General features: G+C 44.3%; 1 protein-coding gene across 1 annotated transcript in view; it reads right to left on the minus strand.

The window, feature by feature from the left end:
• HNF1B (HNF1 homeobox B) overlaps positions 1–26,790 on the minus strand; it is a 292,983-nt gene that overhangs the window by 213,431 nt on the left and 52,762 nt on the right. Inside the window, exon 4 of the mRNA XM_073575611.1 lies at positions 24,004–24,248. Within this exon, the coding sequence (XP_073431712.1) occupies positions 24,004–24,248 (245 nt within the window). The remainder of the gene's footprint in view (positions 1–24,003; positions 24,249–26,790) is intronic.

Genomic DNA, 26,790 nt, shown 5'->3' on the forward strand with positions numbered 1-26,790 from the left:
TGTGCAGAAAACCAGGCACTGCTCATCACCTGCCCAATACAATCTCAACAGTGAAGCATGGTAGTGGCAGCATCATGCTATGGGGGTGTTTTACAGCTGCATGGACAGTACAACTGGTTGCCATTGAAGGAAACAAGAATGCGGCCAAGTACAGAGATATCCTGGATGAAAACCTCTTCTTGAGTCCTCTGGATCTCAGACTTGGCCGAAGGTTCACGTTCCAACAAGCACACAGCTAAAATAACAAAAGAGTGGCTTCGAAACAATACTTTGATCATTCTTGACTGGCCCTTACCTAAACCCAATTGAGCATCTCTGGAGAGACCTGAAAATGGCTGACCCCCAAAGTTCACCATCCAACCTGAAGGAACTGGAGAGGATCTGCAAGGAAGAATGGCAGAGGATCCCCATATCCAGGTGTGAAAAACTTGCAGCATCATTCCCAAGAAGACTCATGGCTGTACTAGCTCAAAAGGGTGCTTCTACTCAATACTGAGCAAAGGGTTTGAATACTTATGACCATGTGATATTTCAGTTTTTCTTTTTTAATAAATTTGCAAAAATTTCTACATTTCTCATTTTTTTTTCAGTCAAGATGGGATGCAGAGTGTACATTAACCCCTTTCTGCCATATGATGTACTATCCGGTTCATGTGCCCTGGGACTTAATTCCCAAGAACAGGATAGTCACATGACAGTGATGTCCCCCCTGGGACAGTATAATAAAGTTAAAAAAAAAGTGTAAAAATAATTTATAAAAAAAAAATCGCAAAATAAATTAAAAAAAAAAAAATATTCCCTAATAAATTCATTTTTTGGAAATAAAAAAAAACAAAAAACAATAAAAGTACACATATTTACTATCGCTGCATCTGTAACGACCCGCCCTATAAAACTGTCCCATTAGTTAACCCCTTTAGCGAACCCCTTAAAAAATAAAAATAAAAAACAAAGCAAAAAAATAATGCTTTATTATCATACCGCCGAACAAAAAGTGCAATAACGTGCGATCAAAAAGACGGATATAAATATCTATGGTACCGTTGAAAACTTCATCTCGTCACGCAAAAAACGAGCCACCACACAGCATCATCACCAAAAAGTAAAAAAGTTATAGCTCGCAGAATAATGCGATGCAAAAATAATTATTTTTTATATAAAATTGTTTTCATTGTATAAAAGCACCAAAACATAAAAAAACGACATAAATGAGGTATCGCTGTAATCATACTGACCCGAAGAATAAAACTACCTTATCAATTTTACTGCACGCAGAAAGGTGTAAACGCACCCCCCAAAAGAAGTTCTTGAAATGCTGGTTTTTGGTCATTCTGCGTCCCAAAAATCGGAATAAAAGCAATCAAAAAATGTCACGTGCCTGAAAATGGTACCAATAGAAATGTCAACTCGTCCCGCAAAAAATAAGACCTCACATGACTCGGAGGGTCAAAATATGGAAAAATTATAGCTCTCAAAATGTGGTGATGCAAAAACTATTTTTACAATAAAAAGCGTCTTTTAGCGTGCGACAGCTGGCAAACATAAAAACCTGCTACAAATACTAAATCAAACCCCCCTTTATCACCCCCTTAGTTAGGGAAAAATAATAAAATTTAAAAAATATGTATTTACTTCCATTTTCCCATTAGGGTTAGGGCTAGGGTTAGGGGTGTGTTGGGGTTAGGATGGGAGATAGAATTGGGGGGTTTCCACTGTTTTGGCACATCAGGTGCTCTCCAAACGCAACATGGCGTCTGATCTCAATTCCAGCCAATCCTGAGTTGAAAATATCAAATGGTGCTCCTTCCCTTCCAAGCTCTGCCATGCGCCCAAACAGTGTTTTACCCCCACATATGGGGTATCAGACTACTCAGGACAAATTACAAAACAACTTTTGGGGTCCAATTTCTCCTGTTACCCTTAGGAAAATAAAAAAATTGGGGCAAAAATATCATTTTTGTGTAAAAAATATGATTTTTTTATTTTCACGCCCGGGCGTTATAAACTTCTGTGAAGCACTGGGGGGGTTCAAAGTGCTTACCACACATCTAGATAAGTTCCTTAGGGGGTCTAGTTTCCAAAATGGGGTCACTTCTGGGGGGTTTCCACTGTTTAGGTACATCAGGGGCTCTCCAAAGGCAACATGACACCAGCAGACCATTCCATCAAAGTTTGCATTCCAAAACGTCACTACTTCCCTTTCGAGCCCCAACGTGTGCCCATACAGTAGTTTTCTCCCACATATGGGTTATCAGCGTACTCAGGACAAATTGGACAACAACTTTTGGGGTCCATTTTCTCCTGTTACCCTTGGGAAAATAAAAAAATTGGGGACTAAAGATCATGTATGTGGAAAAAATATGATTTTTTTATTTTCACGCCCTGGCGTTATAATCTTCTGTGAAGCCCTTGGGGGTTCAAAATGCTCACCACACATCTAGATAAGTTCCTTTGGGGGTCTAGTTTCCAAAATGGTGTCATTTGTGGGGGCTTCCACTGTTTAGGCACATCAGGGGCTTTCCAAACACGGCATGGCGTCCAATCCCAATTCCAGCCAAAAAAGTCAAATGGCGCTGCTTCCCTTCCGAGCTCTGCCATGCGCCCAAATAGTGGTTTACCCCCACATGTGGGGTATCAGCGTACTCAGGACACATTGCACAATAAATTTTGGGGTCCTTTTACCCTTGGGAAAATAAAAATTTGGGGTGAAAAGATCTTTTTTGTGGAAAAAAATGTGATTTTTTTTAATTTTACAACTGCAGACTGTATGTTATAAACTTCTGTGAAGCCCTGGGAGGTTCAAAGTTCTCACCACACATCTAGATGAGTTCCTTGGGGGGTCTAGTTTCCAAATTGGTGTCATTTGTGGGGGGTTTCCACTGTTTTGTCACATCAGGGGGCTTTCCAAACGCGACATGGCGTCCGATCTCAATTCCAGCCATGAAAGTCAAATGGCGCTGCTTCCCTTCCGAGCTCTGCCATGCGCCCAAATAGTGGTTTACCCCCACAAATGGGGTATCAGCATACTCAGGACAAATTTCACAATAACTTTTGGGGTCTTGTTAACCTTGGAAAAATAAAAATAGAGGGTGAAAAGATCATTTTTGTGGAAAAAAATATGATGTTTTAATTGTACGGCTGTATGTTATAAACTTTTGTGTAGCCCTTGGGGGGTTCAAAGTTCTCACCACACATCTAGATAAGTTCCTTGGGGGGTCTAGTTTCCAAAATGGTGTCATTTGTGAGGGGTTTCCACTGTTTTAGTACATCAGGGGCTTTCCAAACGCGACATGGTGTCCGACCTCAATTCCAGCCAATTTTGCATTGAAAAAGTCAAACGGCGCTCCTTCCCTTCTGAGCCCTTCCATGCGCCGAAACAGTGGTTCCCACCCACATATCAAGTATCAGCGTACTCAGGACAAATTGCACAATAACTTTTGCAGTCCAATTTCTCCTGTTACCCTTGGTAAAATAAAAAAAATTGGACCTGAAGTAATTTGTTTGTGAAAAAAAGTGAAGGGTTAATAAACTTTTTGATTATGGTTTTGAGCACCTTGAGGGGTGCAGTTTTTAGAATGGTGTCACTTTTGGGTATTTTCTATCATATAGACCCCTCAAAGTGACTTCAAATGTGATGTGGTCCGTAAAAATAAAATGAGAATTCGCTGGTCAACTTTTAACCCTTAGAACTTCCTAACAAAAAAAGTTTTGGTTCCAAAATTGTGCTGATGTAAAGTAAACATATGTGGAATGTTGTTTATTAAGTTTTTTTGTGTGCCATATCTTTGTGATTTAAGGGCATAAAAATTCAAAGTTGGAAAATTGCAAAATTTTCTAAATTTTCGCCAGATTTCTGTTTTTTTCACAAATAACTTTTTTGAATGTATCAAATGGCTGCAATGAAACAGAGTAAAAAATTTAAAGGGGTTTGAATACTTTTCATACCCACTGTATAAGAATATAAGAGGCTATGTGGGGCTCACACTGTATAGGAGACTATGTGAGGTCTCATGCTATATATGGGAGGCTATGTGAGGTCTCATGCTATATATGGAATGCTATGTGGGGGCTCATGCTATATATGGAAGGCTATGTGTCACGCTGCGCTCATCTGGGGGCGGGACCTCGGTCCCGACGTCATCTCTTCCGGAGCCACGGTCACTCCGGGGGTCCCGCCGGGTGCGCACGCGCACCTCTCGTACCTAGGTCCCTGTCTCCTCCATGTTATGTCTGCGCTTGCGCACTTTTCTCAGTTCAGTCTCCAGGTCAGTCCTCTCTATGGTACTGGAGGACTTGACCCGGAAGCTCTCGTGATCATGTGCTATATCAGGCTACCTCTTCCTAGGGGAGGTGCCTGATTATTGTTGTGCTTCCTGGCTTGGTCTGCCGTGTCCCTGCCTGGCTGTGCACTATATTCGGGTCCTCTACCTTGCACTCTGTTGTGCCTCTTGGCCCACGCTCTGAACCTGCACTCTGCCTTGTACTCGGTTGTGCCTCCTGGCACACGCTCTGACCCTGTACTCTATCTCATACTCAGTTGTGCCTCCTGGCACACACTCTGATCCTGTGCTCCGTCTTACATTCAGCTGTGCCTCCTGGCACATACTCTGATCCTGTGCTCTGTCTTGTACTCAGTTGTGCCTCCTGGCACACATTCTGATCCTGTGCTCTGCCTTGTACTCAGTTGTGCCTCCTGGCACACACTCTGATCCTGTGCTCTGTGTTGTACTTAGTTGTGCCTCCTGGCACACACTCTGATCCTGTGCTCTGTCTTATACTCAATTGTGCTTCCTGGCACACACTCGGACCCTGTGCCTTGTCTCATACTCAGTTGTGCCTCCTGGCACAAGCTCTGATCCTGTACTCTGTCTCTTACTCAGTTGTGCCTCCTGGCACACGTTCCAATCCTGCACTCTGTGGTATGCTCAGTTGTGCCCTCTGACACACACCCTGCTCCTGTACTCTGTTACACCTCCTGGCACACCTGCTGCCTTACTCAGTGCTCTGACGTGCTCCTTGCACGCATCCTGCTTCACTCACACCCGGACGTACAAAGTCTCTGTATGCCATGTGTTCCCGTGTCCACGTTTAAACGTTCCTGCAGACACACTCACCCACTTGTGTCTCCTGTGAGCCGGCCGCCTGGTGCCAGCAGTCGTGGCACCTCACCCCCTGGGGCTTGCCCCTGGCACTCCCTGTATAGGGGTGATCTCCACTAGGTCAGCTCACCCTGGGAGGGTTGGTGCCACGACCCAGAGGGTCCACTCCAGGAGTCGTCACAGTATGCAGGGGCTCATACTGTGAATGGGAGGTGATGTAGGGTCTAATGCTGTATATAGGGGATATGTCGTGTGCATGCTGCATATGAGAGGCTATGTGGAACTCATACTGTATATAAGAAGCTATGAGTGGGCTCATGCTGTATATTGGAGAATATGTGGGTGCTTATGCTATATATAAGAGGCTATGAGGGGGCTCCTGCTGTATATAGGAGGCTATGTGGGGGCTCATACTACATATAGGAGGCTATGTGGGGGATCATACTGCTCTTACTGTATATAGGGGCTGTGTGTGGGCTCATAGGGTATATAGGGAGCTGTGTGCAGGTTCATGCTGTATTTATTAGGCTATATGGGGCTCATACAGTATATAGGGGCTTTGTGTGGGCCCTTACAGTATATAGGGAGCTGTGTGGGGGCTCATATGGTATATAGGGGACTGTGTACAAGCTCATACGGTTTATAGGGGGCGGTGTGTGGGTTCATACGGTATATAGGGGATGTCAGCATACTTAATTCTACTCAATATTAAGTGAGATTAATATAAAATAATTATAATTAATGTTAATATTAAGATTGAGTAGCATTAATTTCAACCTATTGGTATGGCCCTCCACCACAGATACAGTCTTTCGTGTGGCCCCTTGGGAAAAATAATTGTTCACCACTGATGTAAGACATAAATATATTGTGTTTTATGTAGTATAATAAGGCAAGTCCTTACAGATCTGTTTGTGTCTATGAAACTGATGTTACCTAAATAAAACCAAGAGCACATTTTATAGCACTTTCTTTACATATGCCAATACATGTCCCTTCTGACAATAAGGGAAATTTCCCTGGATCCACAATATAGTTTTATGTTGTGGTGTAGTCACTCTACTGGGGATATGTCACTAATGCCTAAACTGAGAATAAACATTTGAAGCATATTCTAACAGTTTTAGGATAAGCCATCACTGGGCTATGCCATCATTTTATGTTTGCAGTGGTCTGATCAGTTTCAGGAACCTGCACTGTTCATGAAAATAAAGGAACCACAACGCTGAATGTTTTAATAGGAAAAAGGGACTAAAGTACATTGTAAGAGATGGAAATAAAGGATCGACTATGCTTGGTTTTGATATCTGCTTTGGGGCAAAATCTGGTGACCCCCAGTTACCTATTATATCTATTATATATAGTCAAGGCCAAAAGTTTTGAGAATGACACAAATATTAATTTTTACAAAGTCTACTGCTTCATTTTTTCTAATGGCAATTTGCATATACTCCAGAATATAATAAAGAGTGATCAGCTTAACAGCAATTACTTGCAAAGTCAATATTTGCCTAGAAAATTAACCTTATCCCCCAAAACACATTTCAACATCATTGCAGCCCTGCCTTAAAAGGACCAGCTAACATCGTTTCAGTGATTGCTCCATTAACACAGGTGTGGGTGTTGATGAGGACAGGGCTGGAGATCAATCTGTCATGATTAAGTAAGAATGACACCACTGGACACTTTAAAAGGAGGCTGGTGCTTGGCATCATTGTTTCTCTTCTGTTAACCATGGTTATCTCTAAAGAAATACGTGCAGTCATCATTGCACTGCACAAAAATGGCCTAACAGGGAAGAGTATCGCAGCTAGAAAGATTGCACCTCAGTCAACAATCTATCGCATCATCAAGAACTTCAAGGAGAGAGGTTCCCTTGATGCCAAAAAGGCTCCAGGGCGCCCAAGAAAGACCAGCAAGCGCCAGGACCGTCTCTTAAAAGTGTTTCAGCTGCGGGATCGGGCTACCAGCAGTGCAGAGCTTGCTCAGGAATGGCAGCAGGCAGGTGTGAGTGTATCTGCACGCACTGTGAGGCGGAGACTCTTAGAGCAAGGCCTGGTCTCAAGGAGGGCAGCAAAGAAGCCACTTCTCTCCAGAAAAAACATCATGGACAGACTGATATTCTGCAAGAGGTACAGGGAGTGGACTGCTGAGGACTGGGGTAAAGTCATTTTCTCTGATGAATCCCCTTTTCGATTGTTTGGGACATCTGGAAAACGGCTTATTCGGAGAAGACCAGGTGAGCGCTACCCCCAGTCTTGTCTCATGCCAACTGTCAAGCATCCTGAAACCATTCATGTGTGGGGTGGCTTCTCAGCCAAGGGAATGGGCTCTCTCTCAGTCTTGCCTAAAAACACAGCCATGAATAAAGAATGGTACCAGAATGTCCTCCAATAGCAACTTCTCCCAACCGTCCAAGAGCAGTTTGGCGATCAACAATGCCTTTTTCAACATGATGGAGCACCTTGCCATAAAGCAAAGGTGATAACTAAATGGCTCAGGGAACAAAACATAGAGATTTTGGGACCATGGCCTGGAAACTCCCCAGATCTTAATCCCATTGAGAACTTGTGGTCAATCATCAAGAGACGGGTGGACAAACAAAAACCTTCAAATTCAGACAAAATAAAAGCATTGATTTTGCAAGAATGGACTGCTATCAGTCAGGATTTGATCCAGAAGTTGATTGAGAGCATGCCAGGGAGAATTGCTGAGGTCCTGAAGAAGAAGGGTCAACACTGCAAATATTGACTTGCTGCATTAACTCATTCTAACTGTCAATATAACCTTTTGTTACTCATAATATGATTGCAATTATATTTCTGTATGTGATAAAAACATCTGACAAACACACATAAAAACCAGAGGGCAGCAGATCATGTGAAAATATAATATTTGTGTCATTCTCAAAACTTTTGGCCATGACTGTAACGCTCAAGTGTGTGTATGTATGTATGTATGTATCCGCACCGTCGCAGCTACAGCCACAAAATTTGGCACAGTCACACGTCTGGACCCCAAGAGCGTCCTAGGCTATGTTGTGAGGCGAAATTTTAGCCCCGCGCGTTCCAATTCACCAAACAATTTTGCCCCTATCTACATAATGGGGAAAAAGTGTGTGTATCAAGCCCCGCCCCTCATTATGATGTCACAATGGTTGCCATCGCGACGCTGATGTCATCATAGGTTGCAAGCCCCGCCGCTCTTTATGATGTCATAATGGTTGACTATGGGATGGAGGATGTGTGATGGGTATATGGGCACTGGACTATGGGATGGAGGATATGTATGATGGGTATATGGGCACAGGACTATGGGATGGAGGATATGTATGATGGGTATATGGGCATGGGACTATGAGATGAAGGATGTGTGATGGGTAAATGGGCACTCAACTATGGGATGGCGAATATGTATGATGGGTATATGGGCATGGGACTATGGGATGGAGGATATGTATGATGGGTATATGGGTATGGGACTATGAGATGAAGGATGTGTGATGGGTATATGGGCACTCAACTATGGGATGGCGAATATGTATGATGGGTATATGGGGACAGGACTATGGGATGGAGGATATGTATGATGGGTATATAGGCATGGGACTATGGGATGGAGGATGTATGATGGGTATATGGGCACTCGACTATGGGATGGAGGATGTATGATGGGTATATGGGCACTCGACTATGGGATGGAGGATATGTATGATGGGTATATGGGCACGGGACTATGGGATGGAGGATATGTATGATGGGTATATGGGCATGGGACTATGAGATGAAGGATGTGTGATGGGTATATGGGCACTCGACTATGGGATGGAGGATGTATGATGGGTATATGGGCACTCGACTATGGGATGGCGAATATGTATGATGGGTATATGGGCATGGGACTATGGGATGGAGGATATGTATGATGGGTATATGGATATGGGACTATGAGATGAAGGATGTGTGATGGGTATATGGGCACTCGACTATGGGATGGCAAATATGTATGATGAGTATATGGGCACGGGACTATGGGATGGAGGATATGTATGATGGGTATATGGGCATGGGACTATGGGATGGAGGATGTGTGATGGGTATATGGGCACTCGACTATGGGATGGAGGATGTATGATGGGTATATGGGCACTCGACTATGGGATGGAGGATATGTATGATGGGTATATGGGCACGGGACTATGGGATGGAGGATATGTATGATGGGTATATGTGCATGGGACTATGAGATGAAGGATGTGTGATGGGTATATAAGCACTCGACTATGGGATGGCGAATATGTATGATGGGTATACGGGCATGGGACTATGGGATAGAGAATATGTATGATGGGTATATGGGCATGGGACTATTGGATGGAGGATGTGTGATGGGTATATAGGCACGGGACAATGGGATGGAGGATAGCTATGTTGGGTATATGGGCACGGGACTATGGGATGGAGGATAATTATAATTTGTTATAACTATCCACAGTTGGTTACTATGCCCAGGCAGCGCCGGGCTGTTCAGCTAGTGTGTTATATAAAGACACTAATGATGCTGTACACTTTGAGGATTATTGTAATCTTGCACATTTTATTATTATTATCATTTATTGATATAGCACCATTGATTCCATGGTGCGTACATGATATGCCGTAAATGTATAGAAAGTGAAGATATCACAAATAGGATTTCAATCTACTTTATCTCTGTCAGTGGAGAGGTGGTTGGAAATTCTTGTCATTTGTATGGGATTGCAACAATTACACCACTTATGTATGCATCAGGGCCCATTTTTTCCCCGATTTATGCAGGTCCCATTGGTGGGATCCGCTTTTACTATGCACTGATTTCCTATTTATTTATTTTACTCACTTATATAGCGCCATTAATTCCATAGCACTTTACAAACATTGTCATCACTGTCACCAATGGGGCTCACAATCTAAATTCCCTATCAGTATGTCTTTGGAGTGTGGGAGGAAACCAGAGTACCTGGAGTAAACCCAGGCAAACACAGGGAGAACATACAAACGCCTTGCTGATGTTATCCTTGTTGTGATACAGATATGCTATAAATGTACAGTAGCAATCAATGTCAGGCAGTATTTACCAAGGCAATGGTAGAACTTAAAGGAAATTATCATTTCCCCGTGTATCATTTCCCCATGGGTTAATCTGCAGGTTAATGGTGTTAGGCTATGTGCACACGTATGAAGAAAATTTCTGCATGAAAACCGAATTCCTTCCCAGAAATCGAGCGTTTTTTTCCGTGCGTTTTTTGCGCAAAAAACGCACATTTTTTATGCGCTTTTTTCCGGAGCGGTCCCAGCCACATAGAAAATAGCTAGAAATGCGGAATTTTCTGCAAAATTAATGAGCATGCTGCGTTTTTTTCCGCAATGCGTTTTTTTCGCGGAAAAAAAACATCAATATGCACAGAAAGTGCGGAATTCATTAAAATGAATGGGAAGATTCTTTTAAGTGTTTTATTTGGTAAAACAGTGAAAAAAACGCGACAAAAAACCGCAACGTGTGAACGCAGCCTTAGAAAACTGTCGGGATGAAACTAAAACTGAGGCTACTGAGATAAAATTAACTTTATTCCTCCTGTAAGCCACAAACTTTCAGTCATAGGGACATTCATGGAGCAGCTACAGTCACCGCTTACAGTATTGTAAGCGGCGTTTGTTTGCAAGCCCCATCACTTTGATTGCACAGATTCTTTGTAGAGTGAGCATGCTTGCATTTGCCAATCACTGTTTACTGAGTGGTGACCACAGACACTATAACATCATGCATCTATAACTGAGAGCTCGTGGCTTCTGTAAAGAATAACCTTCATTTTCTCCTGGTAGCTGCACTTTGAGTAAGGTATCCATTGTGACAACTCCTGGAGTGGACCCTCTGGGTCATGGCACCAACCCTCCCAGGGCGAGCTGACCTAGTGAGGACCACCCCCTATGCAGGGAGTGTCAGGGGCAAGCCCAAGGAGGTGAGGTACCACGTCGGCTGGCACCAGGCGGCCAGCTCACAGGAGAAACGAGTGAGTGTGTCTGCAGGAACGTGCAAAGCGTGTACACAGGGACTCGGAGGGTAGAGGACGGTACTGAGCGAGTGTACGGAGTCACAGAGAGTACCGGACAGTACAAGGCGTGTACACGGGAGTGCGCCAGATACAGGATAGTGCAAGGCGGGTACACGAGAGCACGTATGGCGTGCACAATCAAGCACGCCCGGGTGCGAGCAAAACAGGGCGCGTGTGAAGGAGCACGCCAGAGTACAGAGTCAGATAGGGCATGCGCAGAGAAGCACGTCAGAGTGCAAGGCTAGGCAGAAGGTGTGCCAGGAGGCACAACAGAGTATAGAACAGAGTGTGTGCCGGGAGGCACGAATGAGTCACAGTGCAGGAGCAGAGCACTAGGCGGAGTAAAGGAGCAGAGCGTGTGCCAGGAGGCACGATAGAGCACAAGGCAGAATATAGGAATGGAGCATGTGCCAGGAGGCACAACAGAGCACAAGGCAGAATATAGGAACGGAGCATGTGCCAGTAGGCACAACAGAGCACAAGGCAGAGGACCCGAATACAGCACACAGCCAGGCAAGGACAAGGCAGACCAAGCCAGGAAGCACAACAATAATCAAGCGCCTCCCATTGGAAGAGGCAGCCTGATATAGCACATGATCACTAGGACTTCTGGGTCAGGTCCTCCAGGACCATAGAGAGGACATGGCTACAGCTAGAGCAGGAAAGAGCGTGTATGCGCACTAGCAACATAGAGCAACCATGGAACTAAGTGCTGGAGGTGACCCGACGGGACCCCCGGAGCAACCGCTGCCCCGGAAGTGGTGACATCGGGCACAGGGTCCCGCCCCCAGGTGAGCGCAGCATAACAAGAGGTGTGCCAGTACCCCCCCTTTATGCCTCCTCTTTCTAGGGCTGGAAAACCACACCTTATCATTAGGGAAAAAGGACCAGGTGCCTTTTATCTGCATATGGTTTCATTTGATCCAGAGATTTTTCCAGCGAATATTTGGTCTCCTGCCATACCCTGGAAAACTCCATGGACAGAGAGTCAGGGACAGGTACGCCTGAGACAGGAAGTACCAGCAGAGAGAGACACACTGGGATGCTCTCCGGAGACAATGAAGAAGGAAGACTTGAAGGGCGATTCGCTGGTGTGGTTACTATATACAAACTCAGCCCAAGGAAGCAAGCTGCCAGAGGATAGTTGCTTGGGTACTTTAATCTTGGCACAGAATGGACAAGAAGCCACAAAGTCTAGTCTTTGACATCCTGAGAAAAAGATGGCCACCAATAGTAACGGGATAGCCAGGAGAGAGTCTTCTTGACACCAACATGGCCGGCAACCTGGGATGATTGTCCCCAGCATAGCACTCAGTTTTGGTTATTCTCAGCCACAAAGGTCTCTCCCGGGGGCCGAGACGTCAAGTTGACGGGGGCCACGGTGATTATCTTGGACGAGTTGCTTGGTTGATGTGGATGGATGGACAGTAAGCACTTCTTCAGACAGGATGGGTCCCAACAGAGTACATCGCCGGATCGCCAGTCCAGAGTCGGCTCATGAGTCCATAACCAAGGGAGACCAAAAAGAAGCGTGTGAGACATAGTCGGCAAGACGTGGAAGGAGATCTCATGATGACAGGTTCCAATCTGCAGCTCTACTTCTTCAGTGACCTGGGTAACAGTCTCCTGCAAGGACCTACCGTCGACCAAAACTATCAGCCTAGGAGTCTCCAGGGATCTGACAGGAATCCAAAATTTTTAACTGCCTCGAGACTAATAAAGTTCCTTGCCGCGCCTGAGTCCATAACAGCCTCCTCAGAAAAACTCTTGGAACCAAAATTCAGCAAAACAGACATGGTCAGAGGAGAAGAGGAATCACATACACCTGGGGTGGCGTCTCCTACCAGACCCAAGCGGAAGCGATTCCCCGGCCTCTAGGGGCAAGCACGAAGAAAATGGGAGGCATTCCCACAGTAAATATTGAGTCCTTGTGCAAGCCTCTTCTCATGGCGCTGTTGAGCCATCTTGAGACGATCCACCTGCATAGGCTCAGGTACAGGGTCGACAGAAGAAAACTCGGGTAACGGGTGATAAGGACGGTGAGTCAATGAGGAGAGATCAGAGGGTCCTCTCTCTCTGGCTGACTCACGGGTGCGCTCCTGGAAGCGCAAATAAATGCGTGTCGTGAGAGAGATGAGGTCCTCTAAAGTGGTAGGGGTATCCCGGACCACCAGTTCAGCTTTGATCCGACCGGACAGGCCATGCCAAAAGGCCCCTATGAGGGCCTCATTGCTCCAACCAAGTTCGGAGGACAAGGTACGAAAACAGATGGCATATTGTCCAACCGATAGAGTACCTTGTTGGAGATTGAAGAGGGACTTGTTGGTGGAATCCAGGGACCCAGCTCGTCGAACACCTTGCGGAAGGTGTCCAAAAAGATGGAAAGCTGAGAGACGAGTGGATCATCACGCCCCCAGAGGGGATTCACCCATGCTAACGCCTTCCCCTCTAAGTGAGAAGCTATAAAGGCAATTTTAGCGCGATCAGTGGGATAGTGCTGCGGCAGAAACTCAAAATGTAACCGACATTGGTTCAAAATCCCCCCGACACAACTTGGGATCTCCACTATATCGGGGTGGTTTGCATAAGCAGGGCAACGAGTACGAGGCAACAGATTGTAGGGAAAGGAGACGGTTATCTACCGATGCCATTTAATTGAGAATATAAGCCTGGGTGTCGCGATGCTGAATGAGCTCTTGTTGGAGACTGGCCAACTGGGAAGCATTCCCAGGGTCAGGGGACTGTAAAGGCCCTTTTACATTTAGCGATGCACCAGCGATCCGACCAGCGATCCCAACCGGTCAGGATCGCTGGTGCATCGCTAAATGATCGCTAGTGAGCTTTCATACAGAAAGACCTCACAGCGATTCAGCAGCGACGCAGCGCACGATACTTACCATTCACACGCAGCGATCCTGGCGTCCTCCCGCCCGCGTCCAGCGTCGCTCGTCTCACACAGCAGGAAGTCTCAGCAGGAAGCGCCCGACGAGAAATGGAGCCGGACATTCTCGCGCGATCAGCGATGGACAGCGGGGGAGCCGGTCGGAGGTAAGTATCACACATAGCGATATCGCTATAACGTCACAAAACCAGTGACGTTTTAGCGATATTGCTAGCGATATCGCTTAGTGTAAAACCCCCTTAAGGCTGACAGACGGGACTCCATGGATTTAAAAAAGGACATAATCCTAGTCTGGTTTGCCCGTAGGAACAGCAGCTCCTTTTGGGCGGAAGCCGTAGTACCAGCGGAGTCCATGGCCTGATAATACTGTGACAACTCCTGGAGTGGACCCTCTGGGTCATGGTACCAACCCTCCCAGGGCGAGCTGACTTAGTGAGGACCACTCCCTATACAGGGAGTATTAGGGGCAAGCCCAAGGGGGTGAGGTACTACAACTGCTGGCACCCGGTGACACGAGTGAGTGACAGGAGACACGAGTTAGTGTGTCTGCAGGAACGTGCAAAGCATGGACACAGGGACTCGCAGGGTACAGGACGGTACTGAGCGAGTGTACAGAGGCACAGAGAGTACCGGACAGTACAAGGCATGTACACGGGTGTGCGCTAGATACAGGATAGTGCAAAACGGGTACATGAGAGCACGTATGGCGGGCACAGACAAGCACGCCTGGGTGCAAGCAAAACAGGGCACATGCGAAGGAGCACGCCAGAGTACAGAGTCAGACAGGGCGTGCGCAGAGAAGCACATCAGAGTCCAAGGCTAGGCAGAAGGTGTGCCAGGAGGCACAACAGGGCATAGAACAGAGCATGTGCCGGAAGGCACAAATGAGTCACAGTGCAGGAGCAGAGCACTAGGCGGAGTACAGGAACAGAGCGTGTGCCAGGAGGCATGATAGAGCACAAGGCAGAATATAGGAATGGAGCATGTGCCAGAAGGCACAACAGAGCACAAGGCAGAGGACCCAAATACAGCACACAGCCAGGCAAGGACAAGGCAGACCAAGCCAGGAAGCACAACAATAATCAGGTGCCTCCCATAGGAAGAGGTAGCATGATATAGCACATGATCACTAGGACTTCCGGGTCAGGCCCTCCAGGACCATAGAGAAGACATGGCTGCAGCTAGAGCAGGAAAGAGCGTGCCTGCGCACTAGCAACATATAGCAGCCATGGAGCTAAGTGCTGGAGGTGCGCGTGCGTGTCCGTCAGTACCCCCGGAGCAACCGCGACACCGGAAGTGGTGATGTCGGGTGCAGGGTCCCGTCCCCAGGTGAGCGCAGCATAACAGGCGGCGTAACATCCGTATTGCATTATAGTTATTAACCTGAGGATTAACCCTACACCTGCAGATTAATTGAATTTGGAGACATGACAGGCTCAGTTTAAGCTCCATCAAAAGAGGCATAAATGTACATGAACGTTTTAACAAGCCATAAATCTTTAGTCCATGCATGGGATATTGAGTGCTAAATGGAGCACATATACAAATATTTAAACAAATAAATGTCTTCACTTACAAGATTGTATTTAGATGCTACTGAAAATAACTGAAAGTCAAGCAGTGCCTTGGGACTGTGGGTACTAACCTGGTCACTAGAACTAGGGGCGCCCCAGTCTATCCCTGTGCGCCGGATTACTCTGGAAGGTGTAGACGCCGGGTTCACTTGCCTTGCTATGTTCCTATATCAACCCTTATCTGTCGCTTCCCCCACCCAGGGAGGAGGGAAGTTGAAGTGTACAGGACTACACTATCCAGACAAACAAGGGAAGACAGACAGGGATAAATGAAAATAACAATCATGCAAAATACACTCACCAAAATAACAATCATGCAAAATACACTCACCAAACAGAGTTAAACAGGGGAGTTAAAGGAAGGAGAAAACAAATAGAATTGGATGAGGATATGCACATAAACAAAACTTCAAGCAACAATCCCCTGAAAAAATCTCCAAACACCAACTCTAACCGGGAATTACACCTCCAACTCCTGAACAGGCAGTAAGACCTAACATTGGCAATTCCTAAGTGCCACTAAGTGCCAGAGGCAGGCATATAAAGCAGGGAGGAGTGGCCAACATTGAACAAATGAGGCAATCCAGGTAGGAAAGCTCCAGGATCTTCAACTAAACAGACTAACCTTTGAAAGGAAAAAAATTGGACTGTTTAATAAGATGGTGAAGTACTTCTAACCAGTGCAGGAGTTTGTGAAACGATATGCCGCGATCTTCTGGCCCTTCTCTGTTGCGATATCCCTGTTACACTGAATTTGTATAAAGAAATCTGATGTATGGTATATAGAAGCTTTATTATTCACTTCTCCTTATTATGAAGGGTGACTCAAAATTCTCCCATGAGGAAATATATTGGGAGAGAGAAGAATCTGGTATATTGAATTTTGACACCAGATTTTTTCTTTCTTCCTGGAGATAAGCCACCACACCAATGTGTCTAAAGGGGGTTTTACACATAGCGCTATCGCTAGCGATATCGCTATAACGTCACCGATTTTGTGACGTTATAGCGATGTCGCTAGCGATATCGTTATGTGTGATACTTACCTCCGACCGGCTCCCCCGCTGTCCATCGCTGATCGCGCGAGAATGTCCGGCTCCATTTCTCGTCGTCTGCTTCCTGCTGGGCTTCCTGCTGTGACGACGAGCGAAGCGTGGAGGCAGGCGGGAGGACGTCTGGATCGCTGAGTGTGAAAGGTGAGTATCATGCGCTGCATCGCTGTGAGATCTTTCTGTGTGGAAGCTCACTAGCGATCATTTAGCGATGCACCAGCGATCCTGACCGGGTCGTATCGCTCGTCGGATCGCTGGTGCATCGCTAAATGTAAAAGGGCCTTAATTGTGGCTCAGTATCAGGTTCACATTGAAAACACAAATGCTCAGTGAGAGATAGCTGATGGTGAAACAATGCATTCAGCCAATAGATATCTAAGGTTTGTGCACACCCACCCCTTGAATCAAAATGTTACATTTGCAAGTATTTCTGATTATAGACAGGAGCACAATGTAGAAATGATACTGTAAAATTCAATTTGATATCAATTACAAGGTTCATGAATCTACTGCATTATACTAACAGTCTACATTTGTTCACCTCATTTGTCATCCTCATTTGCATTTCATTGAAAGCCCACCTAGGAGCAGAGAAGTTAAATTAGCACACAAATGTTTGAATAAATGGGGGCGCTCTATAGAAAGAGATGTGAGTTTTAACCCTACCCTGACCCGTTGTTAACCTTTGTGCTTGTCAAAGTCAGCTTTCTTTTGTTTGACTTTTGAGTTGGTTTGTGTTAAGATTACAGGTAGACAACAATGGATGCTATCATACTATACCTCCTGCCCAGAGTTTTCATTTTACTTCTTGTGGTCTCAAAGTCTGGAATCTTATCTGCTAGACACACAACAATGGGACAGAGATATATTCTACCTAGAAAAATAACTAATTGTATGGAAACAATATACAGCAAATGTATCATGGAAGTTATTGGTAAACCGCAAATGATAATTGTACTAAAGATGATATATAAATATATAGCTAGGTATAAATGGCCATAATGTCCTCATCATTAACTAAAAAAAAATAATTCTCAAAATCTGACAAAAATTTGAAACTAACATTGAATTATGTTTGAATTCCGCCAGTGACTAACAAAAATGTTGATACAAATGTGTTCTTTAAATTTCTGTGATGGTTGCTTGAAATTACAGACAGCATCTGACATTTAAATTTTAATGTATTGCAATGTCAAGCAATTCCAAAACTATTTGATGATTTTGTGTCTATGAAAAATACACTGTGCACATTTATTAGGCAACTGAGTAACGTATTTTGACCATACCATCACTTTTATTAACATTTTGCAACTTCAAGCTGTATAAACCTGAATGCTTATTCACTGACAAAGATTTGAGACCAATCAAAGTTGAAGCAACTAGGAACCCATTATCGTTCATCTATTTTCCAGGAACCCATTATTCTCCAGTGCTGTGATATTCCAAAACTACAACCTCCATGGTGTGCCTCGTAGCATAACGTGTTCAGAGCACAGACATACCCAAGGTAAAGAAGGCTGAAAAAGGACCACCTCTGAACAAGACAAAGGAGTCAAAACATTATGACTAGGTCAAGAAATATCTGAAGGTAAATGGATTATTGAGATGGGAGTAAAGCGCCCGTCACACACAGCGAGATCGCTGCTCAGTCACAAGTTTTGTGACGCAACAGTGATTTTACCAGCGATATCGCTGTGTGTGACAGGTATCAGCGACCGACCCCCCCGCCGGGTATCGCTGATCGTTCTGGAAAGCCCTGGACATTTTTTTGATCGAGACAAGCGATCAGCGAGCTGGAGCTGGTATCCAAGGTAAACAGCAGGATTCTAAGCACCGCGCGTCGCTTAGAAACCCACTGTGTACCTTAGATACCAGCGCGCTGATGCAGGGAGCTGGTAACCAAGGTAAACAGCGGGTTTCTAAGCGACGCGCGTTGCTTAGAATCCCGCTGCTTACCTTGGTTACCAGCACCCTGCACCAGCACGCTGGTATCTAAGGTACACAGCGGGTTTCTAAGCAACGCCCTCACTTGTTACCTGCGTCGTCGCTGGTCCTCATCGCTGGTCAGATCTGCCTGTTTGGCAGCTCACCAGAGATCATGTAGCGACAAACCAGCGATCCTGACAAGGTCAAATCGTTGTCGGGATCGCTGGTGCGTCGCTATGTATGACAGGGGCTTTACTCTTGTCTGACCAGATAGATGGGCCCGTGACTGAATCAGCAATAGCCAGAAATCTCAACTACAACTCATGCCAGCAATATGTGGGACGCCCTCCCAGGGCTGTGGGGTACTCGGTACCTGACCGGTTTCTCAGAGGGGAATGTCACAGCAGCGGTGACCTGGTCCATGGCCCTGGGCGCCCATGTAAAAGGGGTAGAGTGATGGGGATAAAGTCATTGAGATGAATGATTCGTGACGCCACCTGTGGTGTTCGGCAATGAAGGTGTTAAGCCGATGCTGCAGACAGATCCTCTGGGACAGATGGTGTGGTGCAGCAATGATGGTGTAGCCCTCCACAGGCAGGGCTGTAGTCCCAGGGCAGTGTAGATGGGGAGAGAGTGAGGAGACGTAGATAGTGCCGTGTTAGCACCAAGATGTAGCAGTGCCGGGTGGGTTGGCGCAGGAATAAGCGGAGGACACCAGGGCATGTAGTTCCAAAGCTTTACTCACAGTCTGTTGAGCATACAGGTGCCCGTATCCGTGCCGTGTCCTCCGGGTCAGGAGCTCAGCCAACTTCCAGGGAAGATGAAGTACTCCGTTCCAACACTCCGCTAACATATGTGCCTTTTCTGAACGTCTCCCTTTTGCGCCTATCGTGAAGTACTCACAGTACTGAGTTACACTGGAGTTCCTCCTGTCAGATGTTCCTATGAACTTTACTTGTACGGCAGACAGCTGTAGCCTGCTTCAGGGACTCCTTGCTACCAAGTCCCGGCTCACTCACGTTGCTGTTGTGCCCCCAAGTCTTGTGTGGGAATAAAGTGGTGACAACTTCTATTCCTCCGGTGTCTGTCGCAGGACCATTAGTATCCATACAACCTCGGGGACCGGACCCCGGCCATGCGCTGTAAACTTGGGAAGGGTTCTGCTCTAACCCTAATCCTTAGTCCTCCTCTCCTTACGTTCCGTTCAAATCTATCTTTCCTATGAAGAGTTAGGCTTTCCATCAATATCTCTTTCCTGTGCCAGTAGACCCAGGTCACCGAGGTCTGCTGCAGCACTTCCTTCATCCATCCCACTCAGGGGATCCTCTCTCTGACTCCTCGTCAGACTGACTGCCTGACTGACCAAATCCTAAACTTTTCTGCTCTTTTTGTGCAACTAAACTCCACCCGCCTCCCAGCACTCTTCTTGTTCCAAGCAGGGAGCCACCAAAGGGTGCTTTGCTACACTACTGTGTCATGTGGGATGCAGGTGTTGGAGTGTGGTCAGGTGTCTCCACCTTACCTGAATGGTGGGATACCACACCTCAGGAGGAGGTGCAGTACCTCTGTGGCGACTGAACCCTCAGGGGTGCCACATATGGACGTGGGGTACTGCTATGGGTTGGTATTACTAAAAATAAACTCCAAAACTTACTGCCAGTTATTAGAAAACACTTTCTGTAAGCAAAGGAAAGTCTGCATCTTTCAAGAAAACCATGATTTTTTTGTAGGAGAATGCTCCATCGCATGTATCAAAGTACTCCACTGCTTGGCTAGCCTGTAAAGGCCATAAGGATGAAAGAATAATGACATTCCTCACTTCCTCACCTGACTTAAATCCTATTGAGAAATTTTGGGCCCTTCTTAAAGGGGAAATTTACAGAAAAGGAAAACAGTACACCTCTTTGAACAAGATCCGTGAGGCTGTGGTTGGTGCTACCACAAATTTGATGAACATCACAATGGCTCAGAGGTTAGCACTCTAGCCTTACAGCTATTGGGTCCTGGGTTCAAATCCCACCAAGGACATCTGCAAGGAGATTGTATGTTCTCCCTGTATTTGGGTTTCCTCCAGGTACTCTGATTTCTTCCCACACTCCAAATACATGGAATCTAGATTGTGAGCCCTGATGGGGATAGTGCTGATAATATCTGTCAATAGCTGCTAAATATGATGTCACTATATAACTGTGTAAAATAAATAAATCTTCAACAGTTTAAGAAACTGACAAACTCCAAGGATGGAAGGCTGGTAGTGAAAAGAAGAGTAGACACTCTTATATACACATATTGCTCACGGATTTTTTTTAAATGAAAGAAGAGTATTTTTGGACATTTTGAGTTGCTTAGTTATCCTCACTTTAACAAATAAAAATAAACCATTGAGATGGGAACATTTACATTTTTCATATAGTTGAATAATAATGCTGCAGCCTAATACTTGCCCGATAATTATGCACACATAGATAGTCTCCTAAGACAAAACCTCACTTTCTCAAATATTCCTGTTTCCGGTTTATTAACCTGTTAGATTGACAGACAGCAATGTACGTGTAGTTGGTCAATCATAAAATTCATAATCAAAAATATATATTGCCTAATAATTCTTCACACAGTGAATGCAACAGAAACCTCAGCGAGAATCAATAATATTACAAACTATTCCTTCCTCAAATTTTATATATCAGAATGCCACACAGCATCAGGATAATGCTCCTTTATAGAAATTATAAAAAGTGTACATGCAGAATTGTAGCTGATAAATCAATGTGTCTTCATGTCCGTACTGTCTCATTAATACTTTGTAACCTAACTATGTGCTAACAGATGCAGTTGGGTGTGATAAAAGTCCCTCTAAAAACAGATAAATATATATACAGTATATAAAAACATGCTACCTATTTTAACACTGTTTTCTGAGAAGAATGCACATTATTATGAGATTCTCAGTCTCAATTGTGGACTCAGAAAGAGGAAGTATGAAGATCTAGATCTAGCCAATGGCCAAGTCAATTCACAAGAAAGGGTTAAGGTAGGTTCTCATTAGCACTTCTAAAGAGCCTAGAGGAAATGTCTGAGCATTTGTTTTATAGACACAAATCTCTAGGAGATAGGCTCAAGTGCATGGACTTTTAGAATAGTTATTTAATGAGAACAACAATGTGCATATGTGTAGAAAGAGGTACAAATTATGGTACCCAGAATCATGTAATCTACTCCCAATTTCCATTCATTCAAGATTTCTCTTCACAGAACACAAGATTATTTGACATTGATGAACAAATTGTTTACTTTAATGAATGAAGTAAAGATTAAATTCAATTTGAATTCTTTGTTGACTGGCTACAGACATTTTTACATACTCGTTTGAAGTGTGATGTTTCTCATATATCTAACTAAGCAAATTAATGACCATACAAAAATGGTTGAAAAATTAATAAGCATTTCCATGGTATCAACACAAGAATCTGCACTGATGTTTTGGCAAAATATATGGTCATTCTACTTTAAATAAGAAATTACCCATCTTTAGACAGAATGGTTAAAGAGAACCTGTCAGTACGATTATGCAAGTTAGAGTTAACTTGCAAAATCATGCTGACAGGTTCAGTTTAAATGACATCTCACTGTGCACATACATGCTTCAGAACATGCTGTGATAAAAAAGTACTAGGGAGTAATTAATGCCGCCTCTCATAGTATTGTGAGCAGTGACTGTAATCGCTCTGTGCTTGCCACTATGACTGAAAGCAAAAGGCTCACAGGAAGATATAACCTCATTTCCTCCCAGCAGGCATACTATCATTAGGGCCTCTTTGACATGTCAGTGTCTCCATTAGGTGTGTTGACAGTTTTCACACGTACCGGAGACACTGACACATGTAGACCCATTCAAATGAATGGGTCTGTGCACATATCTGTGTTGTCTCATGGACCGTATGTCCGAGTGACCCATATATCGATACGTCTGTCTTTGTGCAGCTGCACGCATCACACGGACCCATACAAGTCAATGAGTCTGTGTAAACACGTACCGCACACGGATGCCATCCGTGTGCCACATCAGTGCCAGACGGACAGCCACCGGGGAAGAAGCGCTACAGTAAGCGCTGTTCCCCGGCGCCAGGTGCTGAAGACGGTTCTTATCATTCTCCCCTGCTCTGCCGGCGAGCATGAAGGGCCTATATCAATGGGCCCTTACCAGCCTGAGAATACCAGCCCCCAGCTGTGAGCTTTAGCAACGCTGGTTGTCAAAAATGGGGGGGGGGACCCCACACCGTTTTTTTAAAAATTATTATTTAAATAATTAAGAGAAAACAGCACTGGGATCCCTCGGTTCTTGATAACCAACCTTGCTGAAGCTGACAGCTGAGGGTTGCAGCCCCTAGCTGTGAGTTTTGCCTGGTTGGTTAAAGAAAATAGTGGGGAACCTAAGTCGGGTTTTCCATTCATTTATTTAGTTAGATCACAGGCGGCAGGGGAGGAATACCTCCAATCATCCACTCCTGCTGTCACTGTTATTAGCGGTAGCAGGTCTTGGATGATGGAAGTAACAGTCCTAAAAGCCCCCACCTGCTGTTATCATTCTGACTTTAATTTAACTCTCATCATTCTCTTCTGCTCGCGCCGATCACCGGCATAGCAGAATGATGAAAGCTATCTTCAGCACCCGCCGCCAAAGAACAGCACTTAATGTAGGGCTTCTTCCCTGGCGGCCGTCTGTGTGGTACTAATGTGGCACACGGGCGGCACACGGTTGCCACACATGTTCCGTAAGTAGACACACGGACATGGATATCTTCGGTACCGTTTTTTCCGGTACTGGAAATATCAGGACGTGTGAAACCGGCCTTAGACAGCCAGGCAGAATTTTAACACTATTTACCTGCAGATTAACCTTAAATATGCATGTAAATAGCATTTTTGCACACTGCAGGTTCTCTTAACTGGTAAAAATAATTCCCATTTACTAGTGCAGAAAACAAAGTTGTTTAAACATTCAGACTTCCTAGTCCAATCCATGACATCATTCACATTCCATTGCAAAGTATGCAGTATGGGATCACTAAGGCCCCCTGGTAGAGGCAGCATGCCATAACAGAATTTATATGTAGCAGCACTTAAAAGGTTAAACACCGTTAAACAAATTACATATTTGACAAGAGACAAAACAAACTGCATATATGTTCCGTTCTGTAACTTGCATATTTTAAAAAACATAAAAGTGGAAGGCATAAATGAATGTAGACCCTCTTGAGGTTTACCAAGTTTGGATGAATGTTATGGGTCCAAGCAATCATGTCCATCAGCTCTATAATCCTTAATATAAATTTGCACAGAACTTACTGTATTTTCTTACCTTGCAATTTGCTCGGTGGAGAAGAACTTGACTGTGTATGATGTGGAGACCCATGTGACATAAGTGGATTAATGTTGTGTGGATGAGATGACCCTGTGCTGTAGGCATCCATGGCTAATTTCTGTCGAAAAGCTTCTTCTTTCCGCCTGTTCGCAAACCAATTGTAAACACGAACTTCTGTCACTAAATTTGATCCCAAGCCATGAGCCTTTGATGGAGATACTCCTCGTTGTAGACATTCTGCTCTGTAAAACATAAATCACAAGTATTGTAAGAAAAAAAAAAGATAAGAAGAAATGTTTTCCTCTATGGTACTTCTTTGGATCTTTTGTGGTACTAGCCAACCATTTGTACAAACGCAAATTAAAAGTGTGTTAAGTGTTAGATATGTGTTATTATTCATATTTATAAAAAAAACTATATATTTATTTGCTGGTTTCAATTAGAATTAAAACATAAGAAAAATCAAAGCCATTTTAACTCCTTCACCCTCAAGCCTTTTTTCACCTTCATGACGAGGCCATATTTTACAATTCTGTCAATTTACTCTGGAATGTTTCTATTGATCCCACTGATTCTGTGACTTTTTTCATGACATATTGTACTTCATAATAGTTCTAAATTTTCTTTGATATGACTTGCGTTTATCAGTGAAAAATGGGAAATTTGGTAAAAATGTAGCAATTTTCAAATTTTTTATTATTATACAGTTAAATCAGAGAGTTATGTCACAGAAAATAGTTAATAAATAATATTTCCCATATGTCTACTTTACATCAGCACAATTTTTGTAACATAACTTTTTTTGTTAGAAAGTTAGATTTAAAATTTCACCAGCAATTTCTCATTTTTAAGACAAAATGTAAAAAAAACATTTTTTTAGAGACTACATTACATTTGAAGTGACTTTGAGAGGTCTATATGACAGAAAATACCCAAAAGTGACATCATTCTAAAAAGTGCACCCCCCTCTGTGTGTTTGAAACCACATGAAGCTTATTAACCCTTCAGGTGCTTCACAGGAATTAATGAAATTTTACTTTAGACCCACATTTTTTATTTTCACAAGGGTAGCAGGACAAAAGTTTTTTATGTTTTGGCACTTAAAAACAATAAAAACTATTTTATAGAAAAAATAATTATTTTTGCATCGCTTTATTTTGAGAGCTATAACTTTTTATTTTTCCCCTGAGGGAGCTGATGGCAGCTTGCTTTTGCAGGACAAGATAATGTTTTCATCGATACCATTTTTATTTAAATTTGATTTTTTTTTTTATCGCATGCTAGTCCACATTTTCTTCGGTGGTATGATGATAAAGAATCGTTTTTTTCCTCGTTTTTTTACGGTGTTCACTGAAGGGAGTTAACTAGTGAGACAGTTTTATAAGTTCATTTTTATGGATACAATATTTTTATCATTATTATTTTGTGGGGGTGCTAAAAGTTTTACTTTTTTTTTTTTTTACTTTTTAACTTAGGGCCCCTTTACATTTAGCGATGCACCAGCGATCCCGACCAGCGATATGACCCGGTCAGGATCGCTGGTGCATCGCTAAATGATCGCTAGTGAGCTACCACACAGGAAGATCTCACAGCGACGCAGCAGCGATACAATGGACGATACTTACCTTTCAGACGCGGCGATCCGGACGTCCTCCGTCCGCGTCCACGCGTCGCTCGTCGGCGCCAGCAGGAAGCGCCTGACGAGAAATGGAGCTGCGCGATCTCACGCGATCAGCGATGGACAGCGGGGGAGCCGGTCGGAGGTAAGTATCACACATAGCGATATAGCTGCTGCATCACCAAATCGATGATGCTTTAGCGATATTGTTAGCGATATTGCTATGTGTAAAACCCCCTTTAATCCCTCTGTGGGACTTTCACTTTTTTCACACTGATCGCTTCTGACTGCTTTTAAAGCAAAGCGAAGGAGCATTTCTATGCTTTATAAATTGTCAGTGATACACTGACATACAAGCTTCATGCACCATGCTCTGAGCATGGCGTAACAAGTTTGCTAGCTCTGGTGACCTGGATGTTGTCATGACGACATCAGGTCACCATTGCAACGATTGACCCCACACGATGATATCGCGGGGGTGGTGATCGGAGAGCAGAGAGGGCTCCCTCTCTCTGCCTTACTAATGCAGCAAACAATGTCGAACACCCGGCGACGATCGCCTGTTTCCGGGTGATCACCATGACGTATGTATACTGCATTGGTCGGGCAGTACTTACAACCATGACGTATATAAACTGTAAATGTCGGGAAGGAATTAAACAATTTTTCCTGAAATTGTCAGGGAATAATGACACAGATGCAGGGAAGAAGCTATACATAGTAGGATTGAGGTATGTGATCAGTGGTTACAGTACACCAGCCACATGTGAATTCCCTGGGTTATAAGCGATTTGTCCATACACACATTTGAATATGGAGGTTCAGAGACTGCAGCAGTCTGTGTGCTTCATAAGCTTGATTCTTGGTCATTACTGTATTTCATGGAACTATGGACCTAAATTAATTAATTAAACCTCCATATATATACGGCACATGCACACATTTAGTATATGCAGCAGATTTTTCAGCTGCAATAACCAGTGTTGGCAGAAAAAACGCTGCTTAAAATATGGATGTTTTTTGTGTGTGTTTATTATGTGGTCTTACATGCGTTTTTTTCTCATTCATTTCAATGGGTGACAAACACTACAAAAACAATGACAGAAACGACATGGTGCAGCTTGGAAGGTTCATGGAAAGCTTGGAAGGTTCAAATCTGGAAGGAA

The sequence above is a fragment of the Dendrobates tinctorius genome, unplaced genomic scaffold (assembly GCF_039654945.1).
Source record: "Dendrobates tinctorius isolate UK_male_01 unplaced genomic scaffold, ASM3965494v1 ptg000045l, whole genome shotgun sequence".
Lineage (NCBI taxonomy): Eukaryota > Metazoa > Chordata > Amphibia > Anura > Dendrobatidae > Dendrobates > Dendrobates tinctorius.